The sequence below is a fragment of the Alligator sinensis genome, unplaced genomic scaffold, assembly GCF_000455745.1.
Source record: "Alligator sinensis unplaced genomic scaffold, ASM45574v1 scaffold465_1, whole genome shotgun sequence".
NCBI lineage: Eukaryota > Metazoa > Chordata > Crocodylia > Alligatoridae > Alligator > Alligator sinensis.
Window position 1 is genome coordinate 2,761,948 of NW_005841979.1, and position 15,095 is coordinate 2,777,042.

At 43.2% G+C, this 15,095-nt stretch overlaps 1 protein-coding gene across 3 annotated transcripts in view; it reads left to right on the forward strand.

The window, feature by feature from the left end:
* The window catches only part of CSRP2 (cysteine and glycine rich protein 2), a 15,957-nt gene extending 6,100 nt beyond the window's left edge, over window positions 1-9,857 (forward strand). For 2 of the 3 annotated variants that reach the window (XM_006021116.2, XM_014518735.2), the window contains exons 2-6: window positions 2,962-3,080; window positions 5,117-5,285; window positions 6,412-6,544; window positions 7,539-7,632; window positions 9,557-9,857. In XM_006021116.2, the coding sequence (XP_006021178.1) occupies window positions 2,969-3,080; window positions 5,117-5,285; window positions 6,412-6,544; window positions 7,539-7,632; window positions 9,557-9,633 (585 nt within the window). In that variant the 5' untranslated portion in view covers window positions 2,962-2,968 and the 3' untranslated portion in view covers window positions 9,634-9,857. Of the gene's footprint in view, window positions 1-2,143; window positions 2,165-2,961; window positions 3,081-5,116; window positions 5,286-6,411; window positions 6,545-7,538; window positions 7,633-9,556 lie in introns of those variants that run through there. The other variant, XM_025200933.1, reaches the window with a different exon arrangement.
* The last annotated feature ends 5,238 nt before the right edge of the window (window positions 9,858-15,095 follow it).

Sequence of the window (15,095 nt, forward strand, 5' to 3'; positions counted from 1 at the left end):
AGGAAAAAAGGTAGGAGCAATTAGGCCTCATGAAATAGCTGAACTCTAACTCTAAATTGTCACTAGAATCTTAATCTTAACATCTCTTTATAGTAAAGCCCTCTTTGAGCTGGTGCATAGTTATTTTGGTAGTCTAGGGAAGAACAAAGAAAAGAAAACTTGTCAAAAGGCAGTGTTAGCACTTACTTAAAGTAAAGGCCATTGTCTTTAGAGTAAACTGTGGTGCTGTCTCAGAGCACTACATCTGTAGCCATAGCTTTATCCCCTAGCTCAGTAGCTCCCACCCTTTTCAGAGTTGTAGGAAGGGCTGTGGCTGTCTGGGCTGGCCACTGCATGGCTTGCTTGCCTCTTGCAGTGGGTCTCTGATAGCTGAAAGCTGATGGGAGCTGCCTTGTGCTGTGTAGCCCATCCCAGTCCAGCCCTCTCATTCTTACCCTGGAAACAGATGTGCAGGTGGAACTGTCCTGCATGCCTGTTTCTGGGAGGAGTGCAGGAGGGGCCAGACCGGGAAGAGCTATTTCTGACTGCTCATACAGACAGTCAAGAAGCCTGAGGCAGAATCTGGGGCAGCTTCCTCCAAGCTGCCGAGGTTGGACCAATAACCAACTGCACTGATGTTCAGTTTTCAAATGGGAAAGGCAGGGGAAGGCATGCACTGACCCGGGCCAGTAGGCAGTGGCACCAGAGCACACCTTCCAGCCTGCTGACCATTGCCAGCCCAGGCAAGTGTCCCTGATTGGCTCCCCAGTACATGCTCCCAACTTCCTCAGTGTACCTCTCCCCCCCCTTCCCAGCTGCTGTCTGGATGCTGGCCCACCTAGGGGCAGCCTCCCTGTCAGGGGGTTTCCCCAGCCCAGACAGCCCTGGAGAGCCAAGGGGAACACCCCCTGTTCCCAGCTGCTGATTGCTTCAATCACTGCCATAGGAGGAAGAAGTCCTTCCAGCCAGGTGCCTGCCCATGCAGCCCAGCATGGGGGCATTGGGGAGCCCCCACCCCAGCCCAGAGTCCCTCAGCCTGCTGCCAGTCTTGGGGATAACCCAGATCAGCCTCAGGGAACAGAGGGAAATTCTTCTACTTCCCTGCAACTAGTTTTTCTCAGACTTGCAGCAGCTGAGGGAAAATGGACTACGGGAAAGCAGGAGAATTTACCTTTGCTCCTTGAGGCTGCCTGGGCTAAGGCAAGCAGCTTTGTGGTTCTGGGGGGAGGGGAGGAAGGATTCCCCTTAGCTCCCTGAAGCTGCCCTGGGCTGGGGGGAGGGGAAAGCCCCCAAGTGGGAGTGGCCTGATGCCCCCATGCTGGGCTGCACTGGCAGGCACCTGACTGGAAGGATGTCTTTTTCCTTCCCTCCTGTGACAGCAACTGAAGCAATCAGCAGCTGGGAAAGGGGAGAGTTGCTGAGTGTCAAAAAGCCCCCACCACAGGGGCTTCCCTCTTCCCTGCATGCTGTGTAGTCCCTGGTTGCGGGGGGGGTGGGTCTGGGGATCTGTTCCCCTGCCCCTACCCCGCTCCCTATGGGCTGATTGATGGACACGGGCAGGAAGCCAGCTAAGGAGCAGAAGGGTGAAGCAGTCCCTGCTCCACCGGAGCAGGCAACATAGCCCTGGGATGCTGGGGGACTATGAGTTGGTTTGAACCAGGAAGGATCCGAGACAGATGTGTCGTAAACCAGTTTGACATAAATCTGTTAAGTCTGACACTACATCCAACCAGTCCAGCCAGGCTTATCTTAAACCAGTTTCAGCCATTTTCAAACTGGTTTATATGTGCTGAACTTCTGTTACAGGTTTAAATCAGTTTCTGATCACTTAAACTGGTTTATGTGCAACTCCTGTCCCTAGCCCTTAAGGCTGATCAGAGCCTCAATGCAGCAGGAGGGCATGCAGGACAGTTGTCTGTCTGTGCACCCATGAGGGGGCTCACAGCGCCTTGGTTGAAAACTAGTGCTGTAGCCAACAACAGTGAAAGAATTTCACTTTGTAGAAGTGAATAGCTTAAATATCAAACCAGAAAGTGACTTCCTATAGCTTTGTATCTTAACAAGACCTTACTAAATGACTGTAACAAGCTAATGTTTGGTCCTACAGTCTGATGGTTTTTCTTCAGCAATTTCTTGGATAACTTGGTTCAGTGGCTATACCTGCTTGAAGACGGCAAGAGTTCATGTAAGTAGCAGTGGGATGCCTGGGGAAGAAACCCCTATTTACCGCTACATTTCAGAGAAACAAAATGTACTTATTGCCCTAGCAAATGGCTCTCTAGTGAGGTGAACCTTGTGCCTTACGCTGTATACCAACTAATATACTCTGCAGTAAAACAATATGCCATTGTTGGCACAATTGGTTTGCTTCCATCAGAAGAGAGGCCCGGGATTAATGAACCATAGAGACTGAAATTACATCCATCTGGGAGGGTGTTCATTCATGGTACAGTAAAGCCCTTATCCATGCAGCTCTACTCTGTGCATATCCAATTTATGTAACCTTTCAAAATCCTGAAAAGGGAATGTAAAACATATTTTCCCAAGACTGTATCTTATGTTTCTGTGTCGATCAAATGTAATAGGGCTTGATGCATACAGCAGTGAACTTCCTAATGGGAGTGCAGGACAGGGAGGCTCATGTGTGCTCAAGTCTGTTCCCTTAAGCTTATTTGGAGGGTCATACTGCATTGCAGATCAGCGTGTACACGCAAACACTGGCTCTCTGACCCTGTGGGTTCTGTTCCTGTAGTGTAAGAACACAATGACAAAACATGTTCTGACTAATGACAATGCTTTCTTGTATAGCAAACTCTATTAAGAGTCAAAGAATTTGGAAAGAATAAGCCTGGTAGTTAGGCACAGCACTGTCTATAACCACTGCTGAAAGACTCCAGTAGTACCAAGACTCTTAAAACTGTAGCTCTGAACCATTTAAAAAAAAAATTATCTTGTCACTTGCAATTTGTGTCACTCCCACAGAATCGGGATGCCGAACTGGGGAGGAGGTAACAAATGTGGTGCCTGCGGCCGGACAGTCTACCATGCTGAAGAAGTCCAGTGCGATGGGAGGAGTTTCCACAGATGCTGTTTTCTCTGCAGTAAGTATTCTTGACAGGAGTTTATTAAAGAGCTTATCCTAAACAGTGTTCCCTTAGGTGCTACATAATAAATGATAAATTCTTGCCTGTGAAGCTAGATGACAAGGCAGTGGCCAAAGGAATAAGCTTGATTTCACTTATTGACCAGAATTGCTTACCTCCTCATGCCATGTGACAACCTAGATCACCAAGGGGAGGGCTAGTCCAGTATCCAGAAGTTAATTCTCCTAATGCAGGAGATATGTTAAATTGAATACGGGATTTACCTTGCCCATCCCCCACCTTGCCTCAGTTACTGAGGCAAGATGCACATTTTTGGAGTGAGAAACTTAAACTTTAGCATTGTCCAGGCAGGGAAAAAGAACAGCAATAAGGCTGGATTTGTTTTGCTATGTGAACTTCTGCCAAGCTTCTGCCTCTGAATCTCAGGCAAAATAGAACAGGGACTGAAGATATTATTATGGGCCCTTCGCTTGAATGAGCGTTCCACGCAAATTGTGTGGGATGTTAACATTATTTGTACTTTGGTTGAATTTCTAATGAATGCATTTAACAGAGCCAAAATCCTAGCCCTTGGCATAGAGGATTGTGGATTATTTCAGATGAATAGAATCCAGTGCATTATTTTTCAGTCTAACCAACAAGTTGGTGAGAGATGGAAAATACTTTTTTCTACTGAAAAATTTATTAATTAGGTAACAACTTGCCTTAAATTCTAGACTGGTTTGCAAACTGCATGCCTGATTTAAATCAAAGAAATTAAACTTACTGGAAATCTGCAGTAGCACTTTGGCAGCTTTCTGGCATGGAATAGCTAAGGACAGATTTGATTCAGTCTTGGTATGTAGAACACTGCTCTATTATAAACTGGATGTCGTTCAAAAATAGCTTGCTACTAATATATCTGAAACGTACCATCTGTGTATTTATGACGGGACATAGGTGTGCCTGGTGTCTTGGGTTCCTTTTTCTCTTACCTTTTTGCAGCAATCCTAAAGTGGGGTTTCTGTTTTGTTTTTTGAGTGTGTTCTAATAATTTTAGAATGTACACCCAGGAGTTGCCTTAACGTGTATCCCTCAAGGATCAAAACAACAACGTGGTTCTACCAAGTTTAAAATTGAGAGACTTGGGGCAAAATCGTTTCACCTAATGCATGACCAAAGTGCAACTTGAGACTAATGCCAGTGTTTTTATAAGCTTGTTCCTACACTTATTTGGTAACACTTGCATTAGTCTGAAGCTGCACATTGGTCATCCACTAAGTGAAACGTTACCTTTGGCTTATTAAACATTTTAATTGCATGTTGTCCATCTTCATTATATCAAATAAAATTTGGGGGGGTTGATGAAACAAAGGTTCCTCTGCATCTCTGAAGCCCTCTTAGCCTTTGCGATCTGGTAAAGAATCTGATGTAGTTGAGCATCCAGTCCAAAATTCTAAATCCTGTTATAAGAGTAGGGTTTTAAATAAATAAAAGCATTGGAATACCTCTAGTGAACTCGGACAAGTTGCTTAACTTTTCGGGGTGTGTGTATGTCCCACTTCTGTGTAATATACTGATACTAAAAAAATTAAACATCAGAATTCACCATCAGCCTTTGACAAATTTGCTACCTAGAAACTGCTGCGGGGAAAGTGACTGCGGCTAGAACTGTCAGAACCCCTTTTCTGCACTGATAGATGCCTATTCTCATGTAATTTGAAGCAGAAGTGGGGGAACTGCTGACTTGAATATCTGGTTTTCTGTGCAGTCTCATTCATCAAACTACAGCAAGTTTCTATTCTTTAAATGTCATAACCATGAAATAGAGTCCCTTTATAGAACTACACATAATTCACCAATTCAATAGACAGTTCTTTATAAAAGAGACTATCTACAGCTGCTTATAAAGAACTGTGGACAGGGAAACCCATAATATCTGGCACTTGACATTTTGGTTTACTGTGTGTGGTGATTTAGAAATTGTCCCTACAGGCAACTTTCACTTTTTTTTTTTCTTTTTCCCCTCTAACTTCCCTTCCCCTCGCTCCCAGTGGTCTGCCGGAAAAACTTAGACAGCACAACTGTAGCAATTCATGATGCTGAAGTTTACTGCAAATCCTGCTACGGAAAAAAGTATGGTCCTAAAGGTTATGGTTATGGCCAAGGAGCAGGCACTCTCAATATGGACAGAGGGGAGAGACTGGGTATCAAGCCTGACAAGTAAGTTAAACTCTTCACTGCATCTTACTGCAGTTGGAGCATGATCTTTGTTCTGAAGTTGTCTTCATATGTCTTAAAGGTCAAATGCTCTTGACAGAACCATATCATGATCTAGCATCTAAATGCAAACAAAATGCAAAGAATCTTATACTAGAGAACCGCTGTACATCTGAACCATGGGGCCCCTGCCCTTGCAGTCCTCATGTCAACTTCCATTGACATCACTAGAACTTGTCACTTGAATTTTTACCTGCTGCTAAATCTGTACTGCATCTGGGTTATTATATTAGTACTGGCTTTATGCAGATACTACTTGTATTCTCTATGACCTTGCTTGTTAAGTTCACATGTTAAGTGGGATCTGAATACTATCATCCATTAAGCTATGACATGAGTTACAAATTAAAATTTATTTGAATGTGAGAGTTATAAAGATATTAATATTTAGCAAATCTAATACTTGCATTTTTATTTTTGTATTAAGCATAGGAACAAGTGCCTTAAGTAGCAAAAATGCCAGGTCCAATTTAAAAAAAGAGAGAGCTTTGTTAAAGTGGAGTTGGGTAGAAGTAATTCAAAGTATATCACAGAGCTTAATCTAAGTAAGAGTTGACAAGTTAGGGCATCTATTGTCAAGATAACACTTTCTCTTCTGAATGATGGCAAGAGAGGCCTCCAACTTCTTGGGGGCACTAGATGGATAGAATTAGTTCTTTGTGAAGCCCAGATCTAACTTCTAGCTCTTAAATCTCAACTGCTGAGATTTGGATGATGTTGAATGTGTGTAGTCAGCAAGACGAGCTTTTAAATTTGCAAATGTGGTTCAAGTCTCAAAGCCAGTATGACATGATTCAAAAGAATAAATAGGAAATGCTTTATTGTGAAGAAACATATCAGACAGTTGCTGCTTGCCTCACATTTTGATGCATGAGTTGTTCATATCCTCCAGCTCTTTATTACGCATAATTGGATATCCTTATTAACATCTAATCTTAAAGTTGTTTATCCTACTATACCCTAGCAGTGAGTTGCACATTGCATCTCTTCAAATATCCCCTATTTTCTTCGTGTTGGAGGGTAAGAGAGTACAATACTTGTTTCTAAACCTCTGACCTGCTCCTTTCAGCACTCCTTCTCCTCATCGACCTACAACAAATCCAAATACTTCAAAGTTTGCTCAGAAATTTGGAGGTTCAGAGAAATGCTCCAGATGTGGTGATTCTGTTTATGCTGCTGAGAAAGTAATTGGAGCTGGAAAGGTAAGGTGGTATGGTAGTTGGGCTCCTTGTTAAACAGGTTTTGGTTGCAGATGTCGCAATTTACTTATGAGCTTGCTAGAGAGAACCCTGCTTCCTAGCATGTTCAGCCAGAATAGAGTAGATGTGCCAATAGGATGCAAAGTTCCTTATGATGGTGGTTCCTTAGAACAGAAAACTCTTATCCAAAGGGGTTATTTCTAAACCAAGCCAGAACTGTGCAATTAATGGGTACACACTTTTTTTTTTTTTTTTAAGCTTAGCAGCTATAGCAAAATGAGAACTTTGGGGTAGATCAATTGTGGTGTTTGTCCTTGCTCAAAAAATACAAAAATGCAAACAAAGGGCACCCTGGAATACTCTAGGCCTGAAGGTTCAGGCACTTTGGACAAATAGCAAGATGTGGGTTCAGATCCCTTCAGAGAGAAACTGAACCTGGGTCTTCAACAAACTTGAATGCAAACTTGGGAATTGGAACAACCAAGTAAAAGTGAGTTGCAACTGGCTTCAGTCCTTTAGTGGTAGTCTCTTGAATCTATCCCCAAAACCATTACTTTCAAATGAGCCCTCTGAATTCCTCTCATAGTTCAAGAGGACTATAATAACACTTTTAAAATAACTTTTCTATATGCCAGCTTCCAATAGTCTTTAAATTAAAGGTGAAGGAAGACTAAATAATTTGACAGCCCACCTGCTCAAGATTTTATTTTTCTCAGTTACATGCATCCGTATTTAAGTTCAGCCTGCTTACTGTCCATATTTAATAAGAACTACTGTCTTATCAGTAAGCGGTCTACACGATTACACTAAGTAACATATACTCCTAGAACCTTGTTTGTCTATCTTGCAGGAGTCTGTACTGATGAACTTGTTGCTATCCAAGTTACTCTGGCTTGTGTCTTGTAATTAATCTTTATGGGGTGTGTGCACTTTTATTTTTGTTTTGGTGGGCAGCTTTCTCCTTTTAAACTGTATACTGCACTCTGTTTCCTCTTAGCCTTGGCACAAAAATTGTTTCCGATGTGCCAAGTGTGGCAAGAGTCTAGAATCTACAACCCTGACTGAGAAAGAAGGCGAAATTTATTGTAAAGGTAAGATGAACAAACATGTACAAAGCCTAATTGCTTATTGCTCAGAGCAGCATGCTGTCTGGAGAACAGAGATGCTCTAGTTAAGAATCTGGGTCAGTTTCTGGAGTGGAAATCTTGTGCTGACATAGGAATCTTATCTTGACAGGGCTGAACAACTCAAATTCATTATTCCTAAAAGCTGTGCAGTATTAAATTTGATGTTTACTTTTGAGGCCCAGAACTAGGTAACTGACTAACTGGGCACTGTTCTAGTGTTTGTGACCTGCTCTGCGGTGGTGGGGCAGTAGGAAGGTGGCAAACTGTAAAGCTGCCATAAAAGTAGATTAGGAAATAAACTGACAGTTATCCTGACCATTACTTGTGTAACCAAACCACCTCTGTCTTAAAGGGTTAAGAACCACTGTCTTTAGACTTGAGGCACCCCAGGATAGATGCAAGATACCACACAGAGAATGCCAGCTTTTAGTTTTCACTTATTTTTGACCACAGAAAAATATCAGAGCAATCCTTCTATTGCAAAGAACTCAAAGACCACAATGAGTCGGAATGCATTTAACACTGGATTCCTGTTTGAAATATAATTTATCTTGTGAATCATGTTTGCACTCCTAACCATGCTAACATTCATTGTATGTCACTCTTGAAAGGCTCTCAAGGCACCCCAGTTGAGAATCAGTCTAGAAATCACCTAAGTGCTGGTCTTCAGCTTTAGATAGTGCTGACCTGTGAACTGCTCTGTCTCTAAGGATGTATGGATGGCAGATTTTTTTATTTTTTTTTCCTCTCAAGGATTCTCGCTCTTAAGGAAGTGATTCTCAAATATAGTGCTGTAATACCCTGGAGTGTTGTCAGATCTCTTGAAGGGTGCTGTGGGGTGTGGGCTGCTGCCCTTCCCCCACTACCTAGCCCCTCTACAAGGAGGTAAACACTAAATGAACTAATCTTTTTAAATGGAGTGCCTCAAGTCAGACAAGGCTGAGAATCACTGACATATTTAAGCCTCATCTAAAGTAGGTGTTGGATAAAGGGACTCTATTTTTCAGAAATGCTGAGTAATGGGAATTTCTACAGGCTTCTAATAGGTGCTTGGTTTCTCTGAGAAGTCTGTCCACTCTCCTGCTTATGTATTTACCCAAATCTAAGACAACACTGAATTTAAAGATGACCCCTTGGTAATTGGATTCTATACAAATTTGTAAACGTGTGTGGTTTAAAAAAAATTCTATATATCAATGCTAACTAGTGGAAAACCAACCTCTTACATTTTTTGCCCTGTCCCCACCCCATTCCTGGAATGGGGAAAGTAGCAGCAGCAGGGGGTGATGGACCAGACCCCGATCCTTGTCCCTACCAGCCACCTGTGCCTGCACCCTCTTCCCCCATGCTGCTTACTTTCTGCCATAGCTTTGCTCTGGCTCTGGAGCAGTCAGCAACAGCTCCTCACCCAGTCCCACTCTGCCGGGCCAGGAAGATGTAGTAGCAGCAGCTCACAGATGGGCTGCACCAGGGTTAAAGGGACTGAAACCAGAGCAGAAGATAAGGGGAGGAGAGGAGGTAGCTGGGTTGTTTTGGAAGGCTACACAGTCCCCTAGGCCACATGCATGGCTGTCCCCTATTTTGGCCTTGTTCCATCCCTGCCAAATGAGCCATCGTGGCCTGAGGCAGGCAGTAGCTAAACTCTGGCTTCAGATTTGAATCCTGGGTTGAAGTTGACCCTGAACCACTGCCTGCCCCAGGCTGATACTCGGATCCAAGTAGTGGATTTGTTTGGGTTTTTTTTTCCTACCCCCGTGCTGATTGGGAGAAAATAACTTCAACTTGGAATCAAGTCAATACAGTAATTTCAGAGACAAAGTTTAAAAACGTAGACATAATGGGCAAATAGCAATGACTTTAAGAGGGATAACTTTTTTCTTCGTTGCAGGTTGTTATGCCAAGAATTTTGGTCCCAAAGGATTTGGATACGGCCAGGGCGCAGGTGCCCTTGTTCATGCTCAGTGAAGGAGCAGCTGAAGTCAACCTCCTGTAACTCACAGAAATTCTTCCTCTGTGAAAAGGAACTGCTTCTTATGTGTTACTAACTACTGTGAAACTGATACTAGTTTATTACTGCTAACACAAAGTTTTTATCAAATATTAAAACACTGCATAATTCTCTTTGCTTGTGTATGCCATGTTAATACTCATAGCACTGCTATTCCTCTCTAATAAACCTTTGCATAATATGACTCCTCTTCGCTATTAAAAAAAAAAAAATTCAGTCTCTGAATGTCATAGTAAAGAGTGTGAGAGCAGAGCTGGAATGAGATGCCTGTAGGTGGTGTGTGATTTATATCACTGCTCAGCCTTCATGAGAAATGTTTCTTGTAGGGAGAGATGAAGTTAACCATGAAATTAGGCAGAAAGCCCCTTTTAGAGAGACTCTTTGAGAGAGAGGGGTTTTTTTTCTTCTTTTTTGACCAAATTGCTGTCTAAGGCAGGGATTCTCAACTGGGGAGCTGGAGTACTTGGGGCTGCCATAAAATCATTTGAAGGGTGAGATGTGAGGAAATAAGCACAGGCTCAGACTTGATCCCTAGCTGGCCATGCCCCTGCTACCCAGCCTATCTGCAAGAAGATAAGCAAAGTAAAACATGTTTGTTTTTTTGAAATGGGGTGGTGGCTCAAGTCACAGAAAGTTTGGGGACACAGGGAATGAACATTTTAAACCTACTGAGAGGTGCTGGAGTCTGAAAAAGAAAGATGCTATTCTGAGGCCTGCTTTTTGCCTAGTCTCTTAAAATGATGGGTGAGGAGCCATTGAAATCATGACAGAAGCAGCACAGATCTTAAAATAAATATGAAATTCTCCACCTATGACAATCAATTGTAGCTCAAAGATCTTATTGCCAGCACCACAGCACAGGCCTCAGTGGCAAAGGGCTGAATCCATTTTCTCAAACCAACATGGCAAAAAAAGTTTTTCTTCCAAGGATTCCCTTAAGGGAGGACTTATGCCTTAAGTCCGTGCTTTTAGTAAAGAAAAGGAGGGATCTCCATCCCTGGAAATTTTCAAGAGCAGGAGAGAGAGAGATTAGGGTGACGGGTTAGTCGGAGATGGTCCTGCCCTGAGTAGGGGTCTGGACTAAACCATCTCATAGTGTCTCTTTCCAGTCCTGCTTTCCTTTGTTCCTCAGCCACTTCCACTTAGGCCTGAGCAAGCAACCAGAAATCACAATAATTGCTAAAGAACTGGGATTGCTTTAATCTACCCGTCTTCGTCCTTGTGCACTTTGGAAGTGTGAGAGAGAAAGCAAGCCTGGCTCTACTACCTTCATTAGAATAAACATTTTGCAAGGTGAGTTGCTACTCTAGATGCTGAACAATCAGGGATTAATTTCCCCAAGGGACTATTGTAGTATCTGGGAAGCACAAAAGCATGATAATGCTCCCTTCAACTAGCTCTTGTTAAGGAAATGGTATAAAAGCACCCTGCTAGGAGAACCCTCCAAATTTGTTAAGCTGCGTTATGGCTGATCTGTGCAGTTGGAGCAATGGAAAATGCACAGTGAAGTTCCAAAAAGATTAATTGGGCATCATACTTAGTTTTGCAAGGTTCTCTAACAACCTGGGAATGTCACTTCACTGGCAGGCTTAAGTGAGAAAGATTTGTTAAGCTGAAGGATAAATGCATTTGCACACTAAATTAGCCATTAGTAAGTGGAGAACTAGGGTACTGTTTCTATCAGAAATGTGTTTATTTAACACATGAACTTGAAAGGAGAAAACATATCAAGGCTCCTGGGTAAGATTAACTTTGGTTCCCCTGTTACAGCCTCTAACTAGCCAGCATAGGCCCCTTTGTTAACTGTACCTTAATTCTTCACACCAATACCAGAGTAAACTTCTTCATATTTTGCCATTTGTGCTATAAAGGGCTGGCCACCACTGTATGCCATATTGAAGCCAAACTAATACACTTCACAAAAAAGATGCACACTACATAAGCTGTAGTTAAATATTCCTTAACAGCAACTTATATTATTTGCTGTAGCCACAGTGAGCCGATACATGATTATGTAAGGGCGCAGCATTAACAAAAAGTCTGTTTTTATGTTGGGCACATTGGAGCCTTGTTCATTTTCTATAATAAACTTTAATTTTTAAACAAATGATTGTATCAATAAAAACAGAAGTCCACATATTTTCTGGAGTCATGATCAGTTATGACTCCATGTCACTCAAGGCTCTCAGGTAAGTGTGTCATTGAAACCACAAAAAAGCAAGGATGCAAGCTTGAAACCAATGCCAGAAATGTCACCCTTTCCCAACAAAAACAACTAGACTGCCATCAAGATGGCTTCATCCCTCTTGCATGTAAGGATGGTAAAGATTTCAGTTGCAACCAGCCCTTTTTATGAATATCCACTTAGTTACCCCAGAGCCTGGACTAAAACTTCCCAGGAATGGACCTCTCTCAAGCTATTCTGGTGTAACCTCAAAGCCAAATGGTATTGATTCTGTGGCCTAAAGGTCTCTTATTGGCATTTAGGATACTATTTGGGTAATGTGAATACAGGGCACATATCAGATTTTAACTTCTTGCTAAATTCAACCTGGATTTGGTTGATACAACCCTATTAAAAGTGAGAGAGATGCAGGGCTGTGAGCTCAGAGAATGAGTAACAGTGATGGGCACCTGACTCGGATTAATTTGGTATTAGGTTAGGGTACATTGCTTGGTGTGAGGGTGTGAAGTAGCCCGTGCAAAGGTCTACTTGTAGATATTACAAAGGGAATGTGTAATGGCAAAGCTTGTTTCAAATACTGTAGCACTAGACAAAGGACCAGCCTCTCGCTCCTCAGAAAACACCTATTGCCCTTCCAGTTCCTGCTGCTTGCAGTTGTCTCCATTAAAAGGTAGAATTGAGAAATCCATCACAGAGGATCCTTAAGGAAAGGCCCTTGATCCTCACAGGGTAAGCACAGGTGCTATATATTTACATCCCTGACACAAGCCAGTCTTCATTCCCAGCTTCCCCTTCTCACTTTCAACAAGTCACAAGAAATGAACAGCAGTGTTCCCTTCCTATACTTCCATTTGGTTTGGTGAGATCCATACACAAAGTCCTTTCCATGTGAAGTTTAATGGGGTGTGATCAAGCTTTGGGTGTGCACTAAATGCAGAAGAGTGGAATACGGGCATACAAGCAGCAACAAGAAGAATCTGGAAAGGACAAGCAAGCCCTCTGTTCTATTTTACATTTCAGGAGTTGTTGCTGCAACATCCCTTTCACTCTTTCAGAAGGCAAATGATGGTGAATACAATTATATTGCCCAGCTGCTAAAAAACAATTCAAATTATGCTTATTTACCTTGTCATGCCACTTCTTTGGCTGGTTGACATCAGACCCAAATTCTTCTGTCACACCGAAGTCAGGAGTCTAGTCAATTCAACAGGTCCTTGGCTATGGTCAAAGAACATGTCACAGATGAGTCCAGGATTGTTAAATAGCTACACGCTCTCATTCCATGGTGCTGATCAAGCGTGAAGCTAGCACCAACTTCGTCCCAGGGACAAATGAAAACTACCTAGATATGTAAATTTAACCCAAAAGTCAAGAGTCCTATGGGGCCATTCTGGGGCAGCCAAGGATCATCAAGTTGTTAATGATTCCTCAGCATGCTCCACATTTCCTTCATGTTCCTGAGTATTTTGGTAAGAGCACAGAAGTGTGGAAGTTACTACTCAAGTTTGTAGCTATAATCCACTTTGTTTAGAGGATGTCGGCTGTCCAGCTAATGTGGTTTAAATTACAGTATGTTAGATTGGCCTTGAACACCTACAACCCACAAAGTTTAAATATTTCAACTTCATTTTAACCTAGTATGAAATACTGGGGGGGGGGGGGTGCGCGCGCGCGCACACACACACACACGCGTTGTTTTGACAATATTGTAGTATTAAATGATGTTTTAGCAAAGAAAGAGGCCACTTTATATTTTAATTATTTAAACACTATCCAAAAGGTGAGATTTTTATAAGAGATTAATGGTATGTCTAGCATGAAACAGTAGAGTTCATTTTGACCTCGTTTAGGAGCTAGCTTGAGTGCCAGAAGTGGGGTCACCATATTAGTCTTGCCTGCTTCTTACCCTGATTGGCCTGCATGGCAGGTTATGCTAATGTGACTACAATGATTTTGGCATCTTAGCTAGCTTGGCTATCTACAGAGAACAGGATTGTGCCATGTAGACAACTTAAATGGCTTAAGACTAGGGGTCGGCAACCTTTACAAGTGATAGGCCACGATAATGCAGCTTGGTCCCAGGTGGGGTGCCACCTGCAACCTAACTACCACTACAACTTCCCTTACTGCTGCTGTGCTTGCAACCTGGGCTGAAGTTCTAGCTGTGCAGGCCAGATGAAACTGCTTCACAAACTGAATCTAGCCTGCTGGGCATACTTTGCCAACTCCTGGCTTAGACTATCCCAGGTCAGCTTCAATGGAACTTGCTTTTCTTAGGCATTTTTTAACAGTTTACCCTAAAACTGAGCTTATTCCACATCTGTGACATGACTCTACCAGAGGGGGTCTCACTACAGCTGACCCCATTGCCCACAGTCCCTTCACAAACCTCCAAACTCACTTTGCTGTCAAAAGTAGCCATGGAGGTGCCTTGCTTCTACATTAGGCAGAGAAGGAACCTGATGATAACCATGTCCCATGGGGCTTGCAGGGCTTCTGGTGCTCCCTGGCCCCCTGGGCCTGTAATTTATGCAGTTTAAGTCAGGAGTCCTGGGCCCTGTGTCCCGCTGGGCTTGGGGTCCTTGTGCCTTCAGCCCCTTCTCCCAGTCCATAAAGTCCTTCCTTGCTTCTGCCCCTCTGGGGTCTAGGACCCAGAGCCCCAGGATTGGCAAACCCACAGCCTATCTTCTAGGCAACGGCAGAAGGCCCTTAGGGTCCAGACGTCCAGCTCAGGCACAAGCCTTGCGGCTTTTATGTCTGCACCTTCTGGCTTATTCCCCTGTTGCAAGCATCTCTCACAGCACTCCTCATCTCCCCTTCTAGCTGCTCCTGGTCTACCAGGTGTCTGTTGAACTGAAATTCCAACTTAGGCTCATCTCCACCTTGGGGTAAATGGGCCCAGTCAATAACCAAAGCTTTTGCCCCTCAGGCTTGCTACTTGGACAAAAAATACCAACTGAGGCTTATTCCTAGCCTCCAGTCTACTTACTTAATCTACATCGGCCTTCCTTCAATCTGGCAAGGACAATCTGTCCTCTTCCATGGTCTGGGCTCAACTGACCCCTTCTCTCCTGGGGTAGCTTTTATATTCACTAGCCCTTCCCCTTTTCCAGTCACATGACCTCCTCTGCCTCAGCAGTCTCTATATGCCAATGATTACTATCTGGCTCCCTCTGCCTCTCCTTAAGCTCCCCTTCAGGCTTCTGGCTCCTACTGGCCCCAAAGGTTCAAGTC